Raw genomic sequence first — 16066 nt, 5'->3', positions numbered from 1 at the left:
TCAAACCGGTTACTATTCGTGTTGTCTTGACTATTGCTTTGACCAATGGATGGAACTTGCAACAATTAGATGTCAATAATGCGTTCCTTCATGGACCGCTTACTGAAGAGGTATACATGGTTCAACCTCCTGGTTTTATTGATTAGACTCATTCCTCCTTTGTTTGTAAACTGCACAAGTCGATATATGGGTTGAAGCAAGCACCAAGGGTATGGTATACAGCTCTTTCGCAGTTTTTATTATCTTTTGGGTTCAAAAATTCCAAAGCAGAGGCTTCGCTTTTCATTTATTCGGATGCCGGTTCTGTGATATATTTTCTTGTTTATGTGGATGACCTTATTGTTACTGGCAATAATAATCAGCTTATTTCGGATTTCTTGTTGAGTTTGGCCAATAAATTTTCTATTAAAGATCCACAACAACTGCATTATTTCCTTGGCATCTCTGTTAATCCGTTTAATGGTGGGCTTCTGTTATCTCAGCATCAATATATCTTTGATTTGCTCAAGCGATGTCGAATGGAAGATGCAAAATCTGTTGGCTCTCCTATAAGTTCAGTGACTGCTCTTCGTCTCAATGATGGCAGTACTGCAGTTGATCTGAAACAATATCGTCGTGTAATTGGATCTTTGCAATATCTTTCCTTCACCTGACCCGATATTTGTTTTGCTGTCAATACGCTATCTCAGTTCATGCATCAGCCCACTGAACTACATTGGCAAGCACTGAAACGAGTTCTCCGGTACCTCAAAGGTACTGCTTATCATGGTTTGCATCTTCGTCCTTGTAACAAGTTTTCAATTACAGCTTTCTCAGATGCTGATTGGGGGGTGATAAAGACACTTTGCTTTCTACAAGTGCATATGTTATTTTTCTGGGTACTGCACCAGTGTCTTGGCATTCAAAACGACAGCGGACTATTGCTCGGTCTTCCACAGAAGCAGAGTATCGCTCAGTAGCAGCCACAACGTCTGAGGTTTCATGGCTTCAAAGTTTGCTTCAAGAACTCCAGCCTACAGTTATTTATAAGCCATTAATCTTGTGTGATAATATTGGGGCTACATACTTCTGTGCCAATCCTGTTTTCCATTCTCGCATGAAGCATTTATCTCTTGATTATCATTTTGTCCGTGAGAAGGTAACTTCTGGTCAACTTATTGTTCAACATATCTCCAGTCAGGATCAGCTTGCTGATTTGCTTACTAAGCCGCAGTCCAAAGTTCGATTACGTGTTTTTCGACCCAAGATTGGCATCTCTGATGTAAGCTCAATCTTGCGGGGGTGTATTGAGGATAACTCTCTTGTATCAAGTCAAACTAGTTAGTTTCTGATATTTGATTTTGTTTAACTATAAATAGTTTAGATATGATTTGGAGATTTTCTATATTTCAAATGTAATCTGCAAACTCTATAAATATGTATCTTGCTTCCTTGAATAATACAATAAACATTTACACAAGCAATCTGATCCTTTCAATGGCCTTCTCACTCTTTTCTGGACTGATACCTGGGTAGGGGATTGCCCTTTGATCATGTTGGCAAGATTAGAGGTTCCTTCGAACCACATTCATCTCCCTGTAGCCTTTTATAAGGGGTCTAATGGTTGGAATTGGGATCTTCTCCGTATCTGGCTTCCGGAGTATGCTTGCCTGCTGCTTGAACCAATCTTTCTTAGTGAAGATGCTCTTGATTTAGATGGTCTCGTTTGGAGGTACACGAATTCAGGTAGTTTTAGTGTTAAGTCAGCCTACCCCCTATAACTTAATTCTAACCCTTTGGTGCCTTCCTTTGCTTGGCACAGGATCTGGAAGATTCAACTTCCTCAATGCCTGAGATGCTTCATTTGGATTATTCATCACCAACGGCTTATGACCAATGTGGAAAGATACAAGCGGGGTTTTTGCTCTAATCCCAGCTGCACTCTATGTGGAGCCACTGCTGAGTCCCTTCTTCATGTGTTGCGGGACTGTCCCTTGGCGAAGTACGTTTAGGAGAGTATATGGGATTCTGCTTCTCTATTTAAGTTTTCTTATCTGCAAGTTCACGAATGGTTGGATCAAGCTTTGTCTTTTTTAAGCCCTTCCTTCTCTTCCTTTCACCCTGTTCATATTTTATGTTTTGGGTTATGGTAGATCTGGAAATGGCGAAATGCATTAAATTTTCGATATGACTCTCTATAGTTATTCTCCAAGCTTAGTACTCTACGTTCCCAGCTGAAGGCTAACGCCTCTGCATGGAATGGTCTGTCTACCGTGTCCCCCCGCCTGAGTAGATCAATCTTTGGAGTTTCTCGGCAGCCTCCTCCTGTGGGATGGATAAAATGGTGCTGCTAGGGGAAATCCTGGTCGAGGTGGTTGTGGTGGCGTTCTTAGGGACAGTTGTAGTCAGTGGTGTGGTGGGTTCATGATGAGATTGGGTTCGTGCTCCACGGAAGCTGAATTGCATGCTGTGTCGAATGGTCTTCAAATGGCCGTGAATTTGCGTTATATGCAGGTCATTGCTGAAATGGATTCTATGACCTCTAAGTATCTGCTGGAAGAGGGCAATTCCCAAAATATCAGGCTGGGGAGACTGATCTCCCAATGTCATGCCCTTATGGGCAGAGACTGGTCGACGGTCCGCTTGCAGCATTGTTTCTGAGAAGCCAACCAAGTGGCAGATAACTGGCCAATCTCGTTGTTGTGGGTGAGCCTGGCAAGAGGATTCTTGTTTAGTCCTCTGATCAGGTCCTCCAATTCCTTAGCTTGGACTTGTACGGTGTTCACTGGCCTCGTTTAGGCCCTCGATCAGCTTAGTTTCGTCTTTCTAGGATGCCCCACTCCGTTGTATATAAAAAAAAATATAATTGCTTTGTCATAAAAAGTTTATTGTTTAGTTTCGTGGAATTCATTTGAAAATTTCATTTATTTTAACACGATTTGGTATATTTATTTTCAATTTTATGGAATTAAATTCGTAGAATTGAAATTTATATTTTTTCATTTTAAACACAAAAATATGAATTTTTAAATAAATTTTATAAAATTTTGTAGAATTCACTAATTTTAAATAACGGGTAAACTAATGTTGTTTATTAATTGGATGTTATTTGCTAGAATTTTTATTTAATGTTTCAAATTCTAAATTAGGTACAATGAAAACAGTTTATTTGACCAGTTTACTATGTATGTCATATATTAAAAAGCGAGGTAAAATATACTTGAATCTTTAAATTATTTCATAATTAATACTTTTATCGTTTTATTTTTAAAATATTACTATATGTACCTAATATTTATTTAAACTCACCATCACAACTTTGTGTATATATTTACACTTTCCATTTAAAAAGTAAGCATGTTCTGTTCAAAGTCTATGTTTTAATAACAGTAAGTTGCACGTAATGACCCGATATTGAGTAATATAATTATAATTTATAAAAAATATACGGATAAAAATGTTAATTATGATATAATTCTGGGATGTAAGTGTATTCTATTCTGAACTTTTTACTGGATTTATTTTTAACAAAATTATTATAAGTCAAAAAAAATATTGAAAAATAGAAAATAAATTGAATTGGCATACCAACACGGCCCCCATTTCGAAACTAAATTGTCGAGTTTACCCTTTTCTTTTATCCAATAATGTCTCGTTTCCTTTCTAGTATGTATCGACCTTTTCTTAAACTTTTCCATCTTCGTTCTTCTTCCTTAAGCGAAAAGAAATTCCACGGTAATCTGTAGCGGGAGAGACCGAATTCCTCAGACAAGGAAACAAGAAATCAAAACCCCGCAGCCCGGAAAAGACCCCTAATTCTTTTTTTCATCTGTAAACCCTTATTTCAAAGTTGACCGTCCCAATCAACAGAGTCTTATTACATCTGACGGCCACCAAATTTCTGATCTGGTTGTGTTTGTGTGACCTGAACTGGGTGTTGAGTTGGTTACTGAATTCGGCTGTGAATTGAGCAGAGTATTTTGGTATCACTTTTGAGAGTTACTGTTAATAAGCTAATCTGGTTTCTTTCATTGCTAAATGTTCAGACTGAAAGTATTATCTATACGTTTGAGTAATCCAGTTTTAGCTTCAGATTTGTGACTTTACTATGTTATAAAACTTGTGATCCCCATATATGTTCTTGATCTGAAATATATACTTCATGATATTTCATTTGTGTATCTATCATGATTCTTCAAGGTTACTGGCATAATGGGGTCATGTTATTGAGAAATAATTTTGCTATTTGATACTTTCAACTTGAAGTTGTGAGAAATTAGGTTCTATTTTCTATAGCACATTGGGTTTTATTTTCTTGGAATTTGTCACCAGTTTGTTACATGAAAAAAAAATATATATATTCAGATTGGTGTAAATGTGTTTGTTTTTTAGTAGTTTAATTTTGTGGATAGGAAGAGCTTACTGGATTAAAAATGTGGCTTTCCCTTTTAGAGAAACAAAAATGTGCAATTTGTTTATTTAGAATGACACATAGTGATATCCCTTGTTTAGTTGTTAGCACGAGGTTTAGTCTAGTCCTGTTTTTCTGTTTGGCGATTTAGTTGGCTGGGACAAAATTGCGTGTGTGCTGCATGAGTAAGACATTGCTATTTTAAGTTTTAAATCTTGTGCTTTTGACTTTGAGAAGAACAGACTTCTGTCCAGGTTGATATTTGAAATCAGAATTTTGAAAGTCCATAGTTTAAATGAAAGTTCTTCAATTGTTATTGGCTTGAAGATCCTTTATAGTCTTTAAAGTTACAACATTCCTTCTTGCTTGTGCTGTAATACATTTATGCTGAGTGATACTTTGACCGGAAAGTTTACTTGAGGCTGGATCACACCTAATACAAATGTAAAGTTCTTCATTTAGTTTCGTCTGCTCTGCATGGCTTACTTTATAATATTTCTGTTATGCCTATTCATATGTTTTTTTGATCCATGTACAATAGATTTCATTTTGGTATGTTAAATATATTAGTACATGATACTATTTCGCTGAAGCTTGGCTTTTAAGTCTTTTTCATGGACATTAGAATTTGTGGCCTGTGAACTTCATTATATAAATCCAATAACTTTTGTCATGATGAATAACTATTGCTTCCTATTAAATATGTTTCTGAAACCTGTTGGTCTATATCAATTTTGTAGAAGTTGCTGAATCATCTATTTGTTTACTCCAGTCTTATTTTTGTTGTTTAGACTTAATTTTGAAGATGGATTCATCACAGAACGCAGCAGTTGGGACTGGTGGCAATGGCATGTTGCCTGCTCAAGTAAATGATATGGCAGCAGCAACAGCAGTGGATGATCCGAAGCAAAATCTGAACCAGGTCATTAATTCCATCCAGAAGACTCTTGGCCTCCTCCACCAGCTTTACTTAACTGTCTCTTCCTTCAACACTGCCTCCCAACTCCCTCTCCTTCAACGCCTGTAACTTTCATACCTTTTATTTCTTAACAATATGTTTGTTCTTTATATATGTCTATTTGGTAGGAATTTATTGTGGTGCTAGAAGTGTCTGACACCAGGGTTTGATTTTGTAGCAATGGTCTTGTTGTGGAGCTAGACAATATGGTTAAATTGTCTGAGAAATGTGACATTCAAGTTCCTATGGAGGTCCTCAAGTGAGTTTATTTCATGTTCTGTTCTTTTATGCCATTCAGTTCAAGATTGTTTTATTTCGGATCTGATAGCAAGTTAATTTGCTACATGATTAGTTTGATTGATGAAGGGGAGAATCCAGATGAATTCACACGCAATGTTATAAACAGCTGCATTGCCAAGAATCAAGTTACCAAGGGTAAAACTGATGCGTTCAAGGTACTCTTTGCTCCCTCATACTATATGCTAGTTTCTCTCTATAACTTTTTTGTAAGACATTCACCTAGGTATCTAGCTGTCTTAGTTCACCTTAACTGCTTTTGAAATTCATCATGCACTGCTTGATGTTCCAGAGTTTAAGGAAGCATCTGCTGGAGGAACTTGAGCAGGCTTTTCCAGATGAAGTTGAATCATATAGGGAGATACGCACAATTTCTGCTGCTGTAAGTTCTTATATACTGAATTTTGAATGGGTCTTAGTGGAATTTGGTCATTCATGAATATTGCAAATTCAAGTTTTCACTGATATTTGTCTTACTGTAACTAAGCATCCTTTATGCTGTCATCCACATTCTTGTGATTAATATAATATATATATATAATGGGAACCTCTCTTTTGCCTGGCCTTTGTGTGGATAATCTGTGAGCCAACTTGTGGAATGAAACTGAGCTCTGAACTTTATTAGAATATCGTCTTCACTTTAGATTTGAAGTTGCAAACATAAAGAGAGGAGTAAATTATTTTAGAATTAGGTGACTGACAAGAATGATGGTAATAATACAAATCCATAAGTGTGATACACTTAATTATCAAAGCTGCTTTAGCGCATATTGTTGTCTGTATTTCTGACTTCAAACTTTTACCCTTTTTGAGGTCTGAAGCTTCTTATCACTTGTCTGTTTCCAAGATGGTTAGTACATTGCGCTTTCTTGCCATTTTTAGTATCTGTATGTTAAAATGCTGAACACTTGTGAGGCAGGCTTCCCCTCTTTTTTTTTTTTTTCCTTCAGCATAATCCATTGCATGAGAGCTTAATTTGATTAATTGGTCAGTTTTTAATGTAGAAATTAAATCTGTTAGCGGAGGCTATAACTAGTAGTATTTTTGGTGTTCTTTTAGCAGATATCTTTTGTCATGCTAATGATAAAGACATTTGTAAGTTAAGCATTGGCACAAATATGCACTTTAAGAGTCAGTCAAGTTAGTGATTTAGCAGTTCAGCACTACAAAGAAAAAAAAAAAAAAAGTTTAATGCTTGAGAAGACCATTATCATAAATTTGAAGGTCGTTGCATGTACAGGAATCAAAACGTCTTGCTCAGGCACAGAGTTCATTACCCAATGGAGACATGAAGGTTAAGACTGAGCTTTGAGGGTCATGCCATTTATAGGTCAGGTTTTCATTCTTTCTATCTCCTCTATTTCATTTCTTGTATCTTCTACTTTGTAATATTAGTAATAGCATGATAATACTTACCTGATGCCGCAACATTTTTGCTTAAATATGTGAGTGACAATTTTGATCTACTATTCCATATTAAAGATAAATACAACGTGATCATGTATGTGTGCTGTGGATTTGAAAGTTAGTATTATCAAGAGTCATCAAGTTTTGATACTTGACATCTTCTCTAAGATTTCTTTCTTCCTGTCCCTAAAACAGTGTTTGACGAGCACATATTGCTGTTGGCATCTAGAGAAGGTGGACATGCGGAAGTAGGAAGTGAGAGTTCTAAAAGCAAGTAGGCTTTACTAGGGGATTTCCCATCCAAGACTACTGAATTTGTAATATCCTGCAAAGATTACGGGAAGAAATAGTTGCAAGTAATAGATAGTTATATATATGCTAGACTTTTTCATGTGAAGACAGAATTCTTACAACTGTGTACTACAACTTGGATTCATGTAAAGAAAATGATAGGAACTATGCCATTGAACCATTTGTTAGTTAGCTTCAAATTGTTAGTTTGCTTTTTACGGTCACTTACTATAACTGCCTTACCATATTATAACTGGGCTTAATAAACAAACGTATCTCAAAATTTTCCGCCTTGTTGCCATTGCATTCTATTTTCAATTTATTTCTTGATAACCTAACCCTAATGCAAGTTTGAGGTTATTTGCATCCCTACTTCTAACTAGAGTTAGTATTAGGATTAAAAACCTATTTCCTGTTGAGCCAATTAACGCAAACTCAATTAAAAGCATCCAACGGATAACTATTTTATAGTAGCTTAACCTTCATCCATCTTTGCCTTCTCCAGCAGCTTGAACAACCTTCTTAAGAACTTGCCGTTATATTCCAGATTTAACAAAATGAGGATAACTAGCCATTGGTTTGAACAGAAAATAGAAGTCTTGAAATGTCAGATTGCTCATTGATTTTGGAAAGGAGGGGATAATGGCTTTCTGAATCGATTAATTGTATTGCATGAGCCCACAACACGTAATTCATAGAGAGACGCAAAATTCACATTGTTTTGATTGTGGTAGATTTGATCGAGCCAGATACAGCAACCTAATCAGGCACGGTCACAGAAGAGGGAGACGCTGAGATCGAGAGAGAACCATGTTTGGGACTTTTCTTCTATGAAAAGCAGCGCCATTTGAATTTTGATATGTTCATATGTGAGCCCCATATGATTCCAGATCAAGTATAGTTCGAAAGTGCTGGTAAGACAATTAACCAGGTACTACTAGAGCTAATTTTGGCGGGCAAACAGAGCCATTTAGCCGATTTGAAGTTCTGCACCAAAAATATAAATAGACAAAATGCCCATTGACATATTCATTTATTTGGTTTACCCTTTAGGAGCATTTCTCATAATATATGACATATCCATTAAGCATATTTTGTAGACATTTACAATTTGTTAACCCACCAGCAAACCTTGTCAAAATTTAACAGTCCTTAAAATGAGGCATTTCCTATTAGAGGCAAATTTTTGCTTGATTTGGATAGCACCGATTCCGATGTAGATAATGAAAAAGACTCAAAAAGATTACTCAGGTTGAAGGGTGTATTCTCAACACGCATAAAATCAGGAGAGTTAAGGGTTGACAATCTTAATAAAATCCCATTCTGGAATGCTTTGTGCAATTGCTGCAAATTCTCAGCTTTATGAATTTGAAATTTAATTTCTACGCCCAAAAACTGGATCTCAACTCAGAGACAAACAATGAACATCGTCACATATGTTTCAAAACCCAAACAAATTAAACAAGGTAAAAAGACAAATTAGCTAGCTAGTATTGCTTCTCGAGTACAAAACCTAAAAGCTCATCCTTTAGTACATGATCCAAATTCAAGTACTCCACATATCTCTGCAACAAAATAATAATAATAATAATAATCAGAGAAGATGAAACAAGAAAGGTATGTCAATACGCTTAAAAAGAAACAAGAAGGTTGAACTTAATACAACCCATTAATAAATAATTCTCAGGACCAACAGGCATCTAATTAATCAACACAACAAACAATTGATACAATCTTTCCTGTCTGTGTTTTCCCAATGCCTTGATTTTTTAATTTAAAGGAGCATAATTCATACTTTTCCCTTCCAATAGGTTCACAACATTTTTAAATTTTAACTAATGAATACCTACAGAACTGAAAACTCAGATGGTTAACGACAAAATCCTTCATTATAAATATACAGTTATTGGCAGATAATGGCAATTGAGAACCAAAAGGCAGCTTTTTCACAATCTAATACCATAACAGATGTTCAACAATAAATCTAAGCAAGAAATTGTAAGATACTTAATTCCAATCTATAATAAAAACTGCAAATGCAAAATATAATAACAATAGATTATTTGAGCTCAAAAGTGATAATCCACTTGGCAAATGAAAATACAAACCATTATTAATTGCAAAAACAATAGGTAACAAACATAGTGCAGTTTGAAACATACAAGTAGAAGAAAAATTAACCCAATAAATATAATACCTTAAATGTTGCTGGGATACATGAAGACTCTAACCCTATCACCCTGTTATATAAAATAACAAAATGAATAAAATTTATCAAATCTATTAAAAAATTGATAGAACAGAAATAGCAAATTCCTTTACCATAGATCTAGGCGGAAGGTTCTTTCTGAACTTAGCACGAACAACACCACTGTTACCATGAGGCCTAGTAACTTTGCCCCAAATGCAACGATAGTGGGTACCATTCTTCTTCACCTTGGCCTTGTATATATATGCCAAACGCTTACCATTGTACCACCCGACCTCTTCCTTGGTGTTCACTCCCTCGATCTGTATCAGAGACGTATTTGGGTACTGGTTCGACTTCGACCTAATATCCAAACACAAACAAGTAAATCAAAAACCAGAAACTCCTTCGAGCAAAATCTCATTGCCAGTAATGAAAGAAATCATCTTTACCTCTTGTACCCGAGAATAGTTCCCCGAATATAGAGTCTGCGAGACAAAATAAAACGCAATTGAGAAGAGCTTGAAAACGACATAACAGAAAAAATTAGCTAAAAATAAAATAAAAAGAAAAAGGAGGGTAGAGTTTAATTCAGAACCTGACGTTCTCTCCTTCCCGGCTCTTCACCATTTTCGGTTCTGTTTCTCTGGTATGCAGTGGACGAAAACCCTAAGAGCACTGAAAAATGCAATTGAACGGCGCGTATATATAACTTGAAGTAAATATATGGTACGATTGATCGTACGTTTGCCAATATTTATTTCGCTATAGGGCGTTCATTAGGCCGAAGTGGACCTTCTCTAATTAATTCAAGTAGAGAAGCAAACTTATTGGTCCCAAACTGGCCCATCAAATATATGGCCCTGTAACAATATTTAGGCCCAATTACTAAGTTGACTTGTGGGTCGGTTCCGCGTTGAGATTTCGGTTTGCCGATTTTTCACTGACCTATCGGAGCGAAGAGAGGAAGGAAACTGTAAGATATTATTAAAATCCGTTTAAACGTGTGGGCCCGACCCGGGTGGTAGGGCTGATCTGGTGGCTGTATTGACATGGATTTTTGTATTGTTGTTCCTTACCGGCGAAGAAAAAAATTGAAATTAGCTTTTTTTTTTTTTTTGAAAAGAAAATTAGCTATTTATTTATAGTGTTCATTTTCGAATATCAGTTCATCAGATAAAAAATGGAGGAGCCTCTCCTTTCAGGTGCAGTCTCTGTCTCTAAATCCTAATAGTAACTGCTGTATCTGTTTGTTCCGGTAATGATTTTATATGATTGATTGATTAATAGAGAAGACGAGTAATTTGGGAGAGAAAGAAAGCGAGAGATGGAGTTCTTATCAGTACGTAGGCCGGACTGGGACGGTAATTCCCACCTCGTCGTTGGCGGGAACCGAACTCAGCGTCGAAGAAATTCGGTCCGCCGCGGCTTCTGATCACTACCCTCCTTCCTTGCATGCTGCCTTGATCAGTTCGCCCGAGCCTGATCCTAATGGTATAAATTCTTCAAGATACATTGCGTTTGTTGTTTATGCATTTTTCAATTTCTTTTTTATTGAGCTATGCATTTTTCAATTTCAATCGCTGTAATTTGGTCAAATATGATTGTCCCCAAAATATTTGTTTTTTGTTCTTTCCACTATGTTTAGTCGATGTTAATTGGAAGCCACTTTTTTCAGAGCAAGCGATTGTTTATCAAGGTGGTGGTCCTGGTGGATATGGAGGAGACTATGGTGGCACAACCACTGGCTTTCGAGGGTAAGTCTAGTAATTTCACCTTAATCGATAATGTTGAGCTTTATACGGACTGACTCTGTTGCTTAGTTGACTGGTGACACTAGACCTTGCACCATAAAGCTTCTGAAATTTTTTTTTTTTTTTTTTTTTTTTTTTTTTTACCGCCAGTCTGCAAGTGTTTTATTTCAAAGTTTTCTTTTCTTTTTTTTTTTTCCCCTTTCTTCTTTTTTTAGTAGACTGATTGTGATACGTAGAAAGTTCCAGCAATAAGAGCACGCTGTGTGTGAGTCATTGTCTCTATAATTTGAACTACGGATAGTAAGGTGCTTAAACCAGAAGAGACAAGATGTGTGAGACAGAAATGCTTGTGATGCAGAAACGCAAAGGTTTAAAGGGAAATAGAAGCTGCCATAAATTAATCCATTTGGATGAAATAGTTTTTCTCTAAGTCTTTGTCATATTATTATTAGGATTATGTGTATCATACTTTTGGATATCTGGGAAACAAATGAGGGGGTTTATCATACAGCAATGCTAAATTAGGAAAACTTTTGCTTCAACCCTTCTACTTTCTTTTGGGGATTTGACTTTTTGAGAAATTTTGCTCATGTATTTTCCTACAATCTCTTGTTTTGGGAGGCGATTATTGTGCATCAGTTTACTTGTGTGTATATGTGTATGTGTCTCCGTGAGTGTTTGCTTTTTCTGGTGGCAATTTGTCATTGTATTCATCTAAGTTTAACTTGGTGAGTGGTGAAATTAGATTAGCAACATTGTCATCAAATGAATAATCTGCATGTAGGCAAATATTGGATGAGGTTGAGATACGGGAGTTGCTCATTGATCATGTTGGTCATCGTTGTTGTTGGGGAAGTCGTCCAGCTCGGACTTGGAAGATTCATACAGTGGAAGACTGCAATGTATATGTGGGAACTCTTGACACGTTTGTGGAGGAAAGAGAAATTATAAGAGAAACAAAGCCTTATTTCGGTGGCAATATTGATGGAAAAGATAAGGGGCCTGAACTTGGTGTATGGGAATTGGATCTAAGATCTCAATTTCCTGTTCTCTTTGTACCTCAGAAAGAAACACGGAATAAGATTCCACATTCTGAATTTATTGAGAAATGCACAGGTAATAACACTTGAATAATTCTAATAGGGTAATTAATGTTGGAAGAAGATCAATTGAATTTGTCTTGATTTACTGGTTATGTCGTTTTTGTCCTGTCTTCATAGCTTTATTTCTGTTTAACAATTGACATAATCTTTAATTCATGTTGTCCATATTTCAATGGCATATTTCGTTAATTTATTTCTGACACAACCTTGGACATGTTATGCAGATTGTGAAGGCCGGGGAGTTATTGTCTGTCCAACATGCAATGCCAATCAAGAGCCTGGATTTTATAAGGAGAATCAGATGTTTCAATGCTCTGCCTGCTATGGAAGGGGTTTGATTGCTCATAGAGATGGATCTGACACAATGTATGTTGTTTTATGTTGGCTTGTTTTCTATGAAGTTGAGACTTTAACTACACAGTTATCCAGTTCAAGTGCCAAACTGTGGGTCATTTATTCAAAGTTTTAATACTTCTATTTTACATCACTGACTTCTAAAGATGGTCCATATAATTAGAGTTAAAGTATTACCAACTGGAATTCCATGTAACAGTTCTTACTCAAGTCATATAGCTGCCTCCACTATTGGCATCTGAACTAATTAGCTGTTATTACATTTACATTTCTGATGATCTCTCTTGTTTAAAATGGTTTATTCTTCACAATATTTTTCCTAAATGCAGATGTACAAATTGTTCTGGCAAGGGAAAGATTCCTTGTGGAACTTGTGGTTCTCGTGGACTGATAAAATGTGAGAAATGCAGTGGAAGTGGCTCGCTTTTGACGTGCAGTGTTGCTATCGTTAGATGGTATGCATAATATCTTTGCAACATAGTTGTGTGTCAAATGTGTTGGCATATCCTTTCATTTAAGTATTGCTTGTTTTTTATTAGAGCTTATGTTTACCATGCCTGGTATTTTGATGTTGATGTGGTCTGAAGGGAATGGCAATGAATGTCAAAAAAACATCGCCTTCTTTATCTCACTGATGATTAATTATAAACTAATGCTGTCTTTATTAGATCACCCACCCCAAAATCATCTAAATGGCTGGATCCCCTAGAAGTTTGAAAATTGTCGTGGATCTTTAGGATTCTGTGAGTAAAATTCCAAATGTAAATGCTAGTGGTGACTAGATTATGAGTTTCCAAGTTCAGGAAATGAAGGGTTTCTTTAACATCACCATGACAGACATACAGAGGTTTTGTTACTGTAGCCTGTCTACTAGCATGTGAAGTGTTGGTTTATGTTAGTTTGCAGCTGGTCTAAATCACTAAAGTTATAATGAACATAAATTTTTCTGTTCACAGGAAGACACTGTCAACTCGAAAAGTTAGTGCAAGAAGTGGAGCAGCTTCAGTTCCAGATGAGGTTTTTCATAGAGCCAAAGGGGTTCAGTTGTGCAACACACAAGCATATCAATGTACTCCAGCCTTTTTTGCTGACTCATTCTTCCTTAATAAGTTTTCTTCTGAAGTAATTGCAGAGAGGCCCTCCGTATCTCCCACTGCCAGGGTTATATGCGAGAGGCATACAATCTCTGTGGTGCCAGTGACACGCATCACCATGGTTCATCGCAATCGTTCTTTTAGTTTCTATATAATTGGTTTAAGCAGGGAGGTGTACCTTAAGGACTATTATCCTTCTAGGTTTTGCTGGGGACTATGTCCTTGCTTGGAATGGTTGAAGTTATAGGAACTATCTTTTTTTAGTTGTCCCTTTTTCCGGATTTGGCAGCTCAATAAGTAAAGGAGGATTTCTGTTTCTGTATCAGCCATGTTTGGGAGTTCACTCTGCTTTAATCAGTGAAAGAGTTGCGGCTATCTCATGTTCAAAGATTTCTTCTTGTACTTCCTTTTATGTATATTATGTTCATCTTTTATGGATTAAGAGGGATACCTTCAGAATGAAATTAATTTTATTGTTAGTAGTTTTGTTGTTTTTATTTTGAATATTAACGTTGGTTGTGTTATCTGAACTTTTATTGCCTTATTTTTATTCTTGTTTGATGGAATAAATTAGCCTAATCAAGCTGTCGTTCTTCCATTTCTTGCTACTTTTATTGTCCGTCTTGCTTGAACAACAATGTCATTGCATGAAAAGGGCCTAGCAGAACAAGAGTTTCGTACGCCAAAAATTTGGGCCCAACCCAAATACAGCAAAAGCGTAAACAAAGCATAGTATGTTTATAATTTTTGTATATATAGTTCATAGATTTTTTTTTTTTTTTTTTTACGATTTATTATCAGAGATAAACATTACTTTCTTTAACTGCGTAAGCCTTTGATAATGTCCATAGCCTCCTTAATTAAACCTCCTTTTTTAATTTTTAATAACAAATATTTTAAAATTTTTAAATGAGTTTAAATATTCTTTTTATTGTCATAATAATAAATTCCTAATTTATATTTCTAAATTGAGTTCAAATATTTATTCTTTTAGTAAAAAAAAAAACTAAGTACTGCACCATCTAATTTATCCCAAAAACATCATGTAAAAATATTAAGTTTTTAATAATATAAACAACATTATTAGCAAAATTAACAAAGAATATCAAAATAAAAAACCATAACCTACCAATGAGGATGGGCCAAATTATTAAATAAAAAAAATTTATTACTAAAGGATTAGGTTTCAAAATTTTTTTATTGTTTTAAATTGGGTATATATGCTAATACCTAATATTGGCGATTTAAGTTATAATAAGAAATAATTTGAACTCAATTAAGAATTTTAAAATTAAAAAAAAAAATCGACTAGAGCATCTTAATATTTTTGCAAATAACATAAAAACATCCTCTGAAATTTACTATTATGTAAATTTTAATTCAATAAAGAATTTTGAACTCAATTAGTAATCCTAATATTTTTTGTAAATTAAAAAACCACAAATATTTTTAATTCAATTATGAGTATTTAAATGCAATTAGAAATCTGAATGTTAATTAAAAAACAACTCAATTACAAATTTTAATATTAAAAAAAATATTAACTCACTTAGAAAAATTCTTGAGTATTTTTAGTAATGTATTATTATGACATAATTCTTAAAAGATTAGGTTTCAAAAATTTTTTTATCCGTTTAGATCCCGCATATATTTGCTAATAGTTAATGCTAGTGACATATAATTTTTTTTAATAATAATGACAAATAAAATAATAGTTAGAGGGTTTAATTTTGATTAGTATACTTCAGAAAAATGATTAGTATATTTTCTGCTAATTGGGTTTAAATATCAATATTGAGTTAAAATATTTTTCTTTCTCATTGAGTTAAAATTTTATTCTTTGTTTTAATATTATGGTTTATAATTAAGTTTAAATATTAGTCTCAATTATTCTCTCTATTCCAATATTCATGTGAATTAATTTTATTATCATAATAATAATTTTTTTTGAAAACTCATAATAATAATAATAATAATAATAATTATTATTATTATTATTATTATAAATTATTGACAAGATAGATATAGAGAATAGTACGATATATATACACATATATGCACATGGACAATAATGCCATGAGTATGGTAACTGAATTATTAATTCAATGTGGTTCCAAGTTTACTTAAAAGCTAAAATTAAATAAAATTGATTATGATTTTTAAATTTTCTACTAAATTATCTTTAGTTGGAATATTAAAAGTTAATAACATTTGTGAGCCGAATACACTG

The 16066-nt window shown here is 34.7% G+C and overlaps 3 protein-coding genes across 6 annotated transcripts; 2 read left to right on the top strand and 1 right to left on the bottom strand.

Annotated features, from left to right (window-relative positions):
• Positions 1-3635: 3635 nt before the first annotated feature.
• Positions 3636-7535, top strand: LOC105646650 (mediator of RNA polymerase II transcription subunit 10b). 4 transcript variants are annotated; one of them, XM_012232550.4, is made up of 7 exons: positions 3636-3962; positions 5211-5413; positions 5527-5607; positions 5701-5803; positions 5938-6027; positions 6886-6975; positions 7248-7535. In XM_012232550.4, exons 2-6 carry the CDS (start codon positions 5241-5243, stop codon positions 6955-6957), a joined length of 519 nt encoding a protein of 172 aa, XP_012087940.1. In that variant the 5' UTR covers positions 3636-3962; positions 5211-5240; the 3' UTR covers positions 6958-6975; positions 7248-7535. The 4 variants fall into 4 exon arrangements, with proteins under 4 accessions (XP_012087940.1, XP_012087937.1, XP_012087941.1 ...); XM_012232547.4 differs by having other exon boundaries at positions 3637-3962; positions 5182-5413; XM_012232551.4 differs by lacking the exon at positions 3636-3962 and adding an exon at positions 3994-4834.
• A 1167-nt stretch (positions 7536-8702) lies between these two features.
• Positions 8703-10268, bottom strand: LOC105646651 (large ribosomal subunit protein eL33y). Its single transcript, XM_012232552.4, has 5 exons — positions 10130-10268; positions 9984-10019; positions 9666-9894; positions 9541-9583; positions 8703-8908 (listed from the first exon to the last, which is right to left on the bottom strand). Exons 1-4 carry the CDS (start codon positions 10159-10161, stop codon positions 9542-9544), a joined length of 339 nt encoding a protein of 112 aa, XP_012087942.1. The 5' UTR covers positions 10162-10268; the 3' UTR covers positions 8703-8908; position 9541.
• Positions 10269-10580: 312 nt separating this feature from the next.
• On the top strand, positions 10581-14318 carry LOC105646652 (chaperone protein dnaJ-like protein). The gene is made up of 7 exons (XM_012232553.4): positions 10581-10736; positions 10822-11025; positions 11210-11288; positions 12070-12401; positions 12613-12754; positions 13072-13197; positions 13699-14318. The coding sequence occupies exons 1-7, from the start codon at positions 10715-10717 to the stop codon at positions 14081-14083; spliced, it is 1290 nt and encodes a 429-aa protein (XP_012087943.1). The 5' UTR covers positions 10581-10714; the 3' UTR covers positions 14084-14318.
• Positions 14319-16066: the final 1748 nt, after the last annotated feature.

Source organism: Jatropha curcas, chromosome 2, assembly GCF_041381405.1.
Source record: "Jatropha curcas cultivar XTBG-Jc1 chromosome 2, XTBG_Jcur_1.0, whole genome shotgun sequence".
NCBI classification, from domain to species: Eukaryota; Viridiplantae; Streptophyta; class Magnoliopsida; order Malpighiales; family Euphorbiaceae; genus Jatropha; species Jatropha curcas.
This window is presented reverse-complemented; position numbering and strand designations above follow the sequence as displayed.

Bases quoted from the DNA above. Each gene is read 5' to 3' on its own strand.
- LOC105646650 (XM_012232547.4), top strand. From the start codon at position 5,196: ATGGATTCATCACAGAACGCAGCAGTTGGGACTGGTGGCAATGGCATG. The intron at 5,414-5,526 runs GTAACTTTCATA...TTGATTTTGTAG, and splicing joins CTCCCTCTCCTTCAACGCCT to CAATGGTCTTGTTGTGGAGC. The intron at 5,804-5,937 runs GTACTCTTTGCT...TTGATGTTCCAG, and splicing joins GTAAAACTGATGCGTTCAAG to AGTTTAAGGAAGCATCTGCT.
- LOC105646651 (XM_012232552.4), bottom strand. From the start codon at position 10,161: ATGGTGAAGAGCCGGGAAGGAGAGAACGTCAG. The intron at 10,020-10,129 runs GTTCTGAATTAA...TTTGTCTCGCAG, and splicing joins CGGGAAGGAGAGAACGTCAG to ACTCTATATTCGGGGAACTA. The intron at 9,895-9,983 runs GTAAAGATGATT...TTTGGATATTAG, and splicing joins ACTATTCTCGGGTACAAGAG to GTCGAAGTCGAACCAGTACC.
- LOC105646652 (XM_012232553.4), top strand. From the start codon at position 10,715: ATGGAGGAGCCTCTCCTTTCAG. The intron at 11,026-11,209 runs GTATAAATTCTT...CACTTTTTTCAG, and splicing joins GCCCGAGCCTGATCCTAATG to AGCAAGCGATTGTTTATCAA. The intron at 12,755-13,071 runs GTATGTTGTTTT...TCCTAAATGCAG, and splicing joins AGAGATGGATCTGACACAAT to ATGTACAAATTGTTCTGGCA.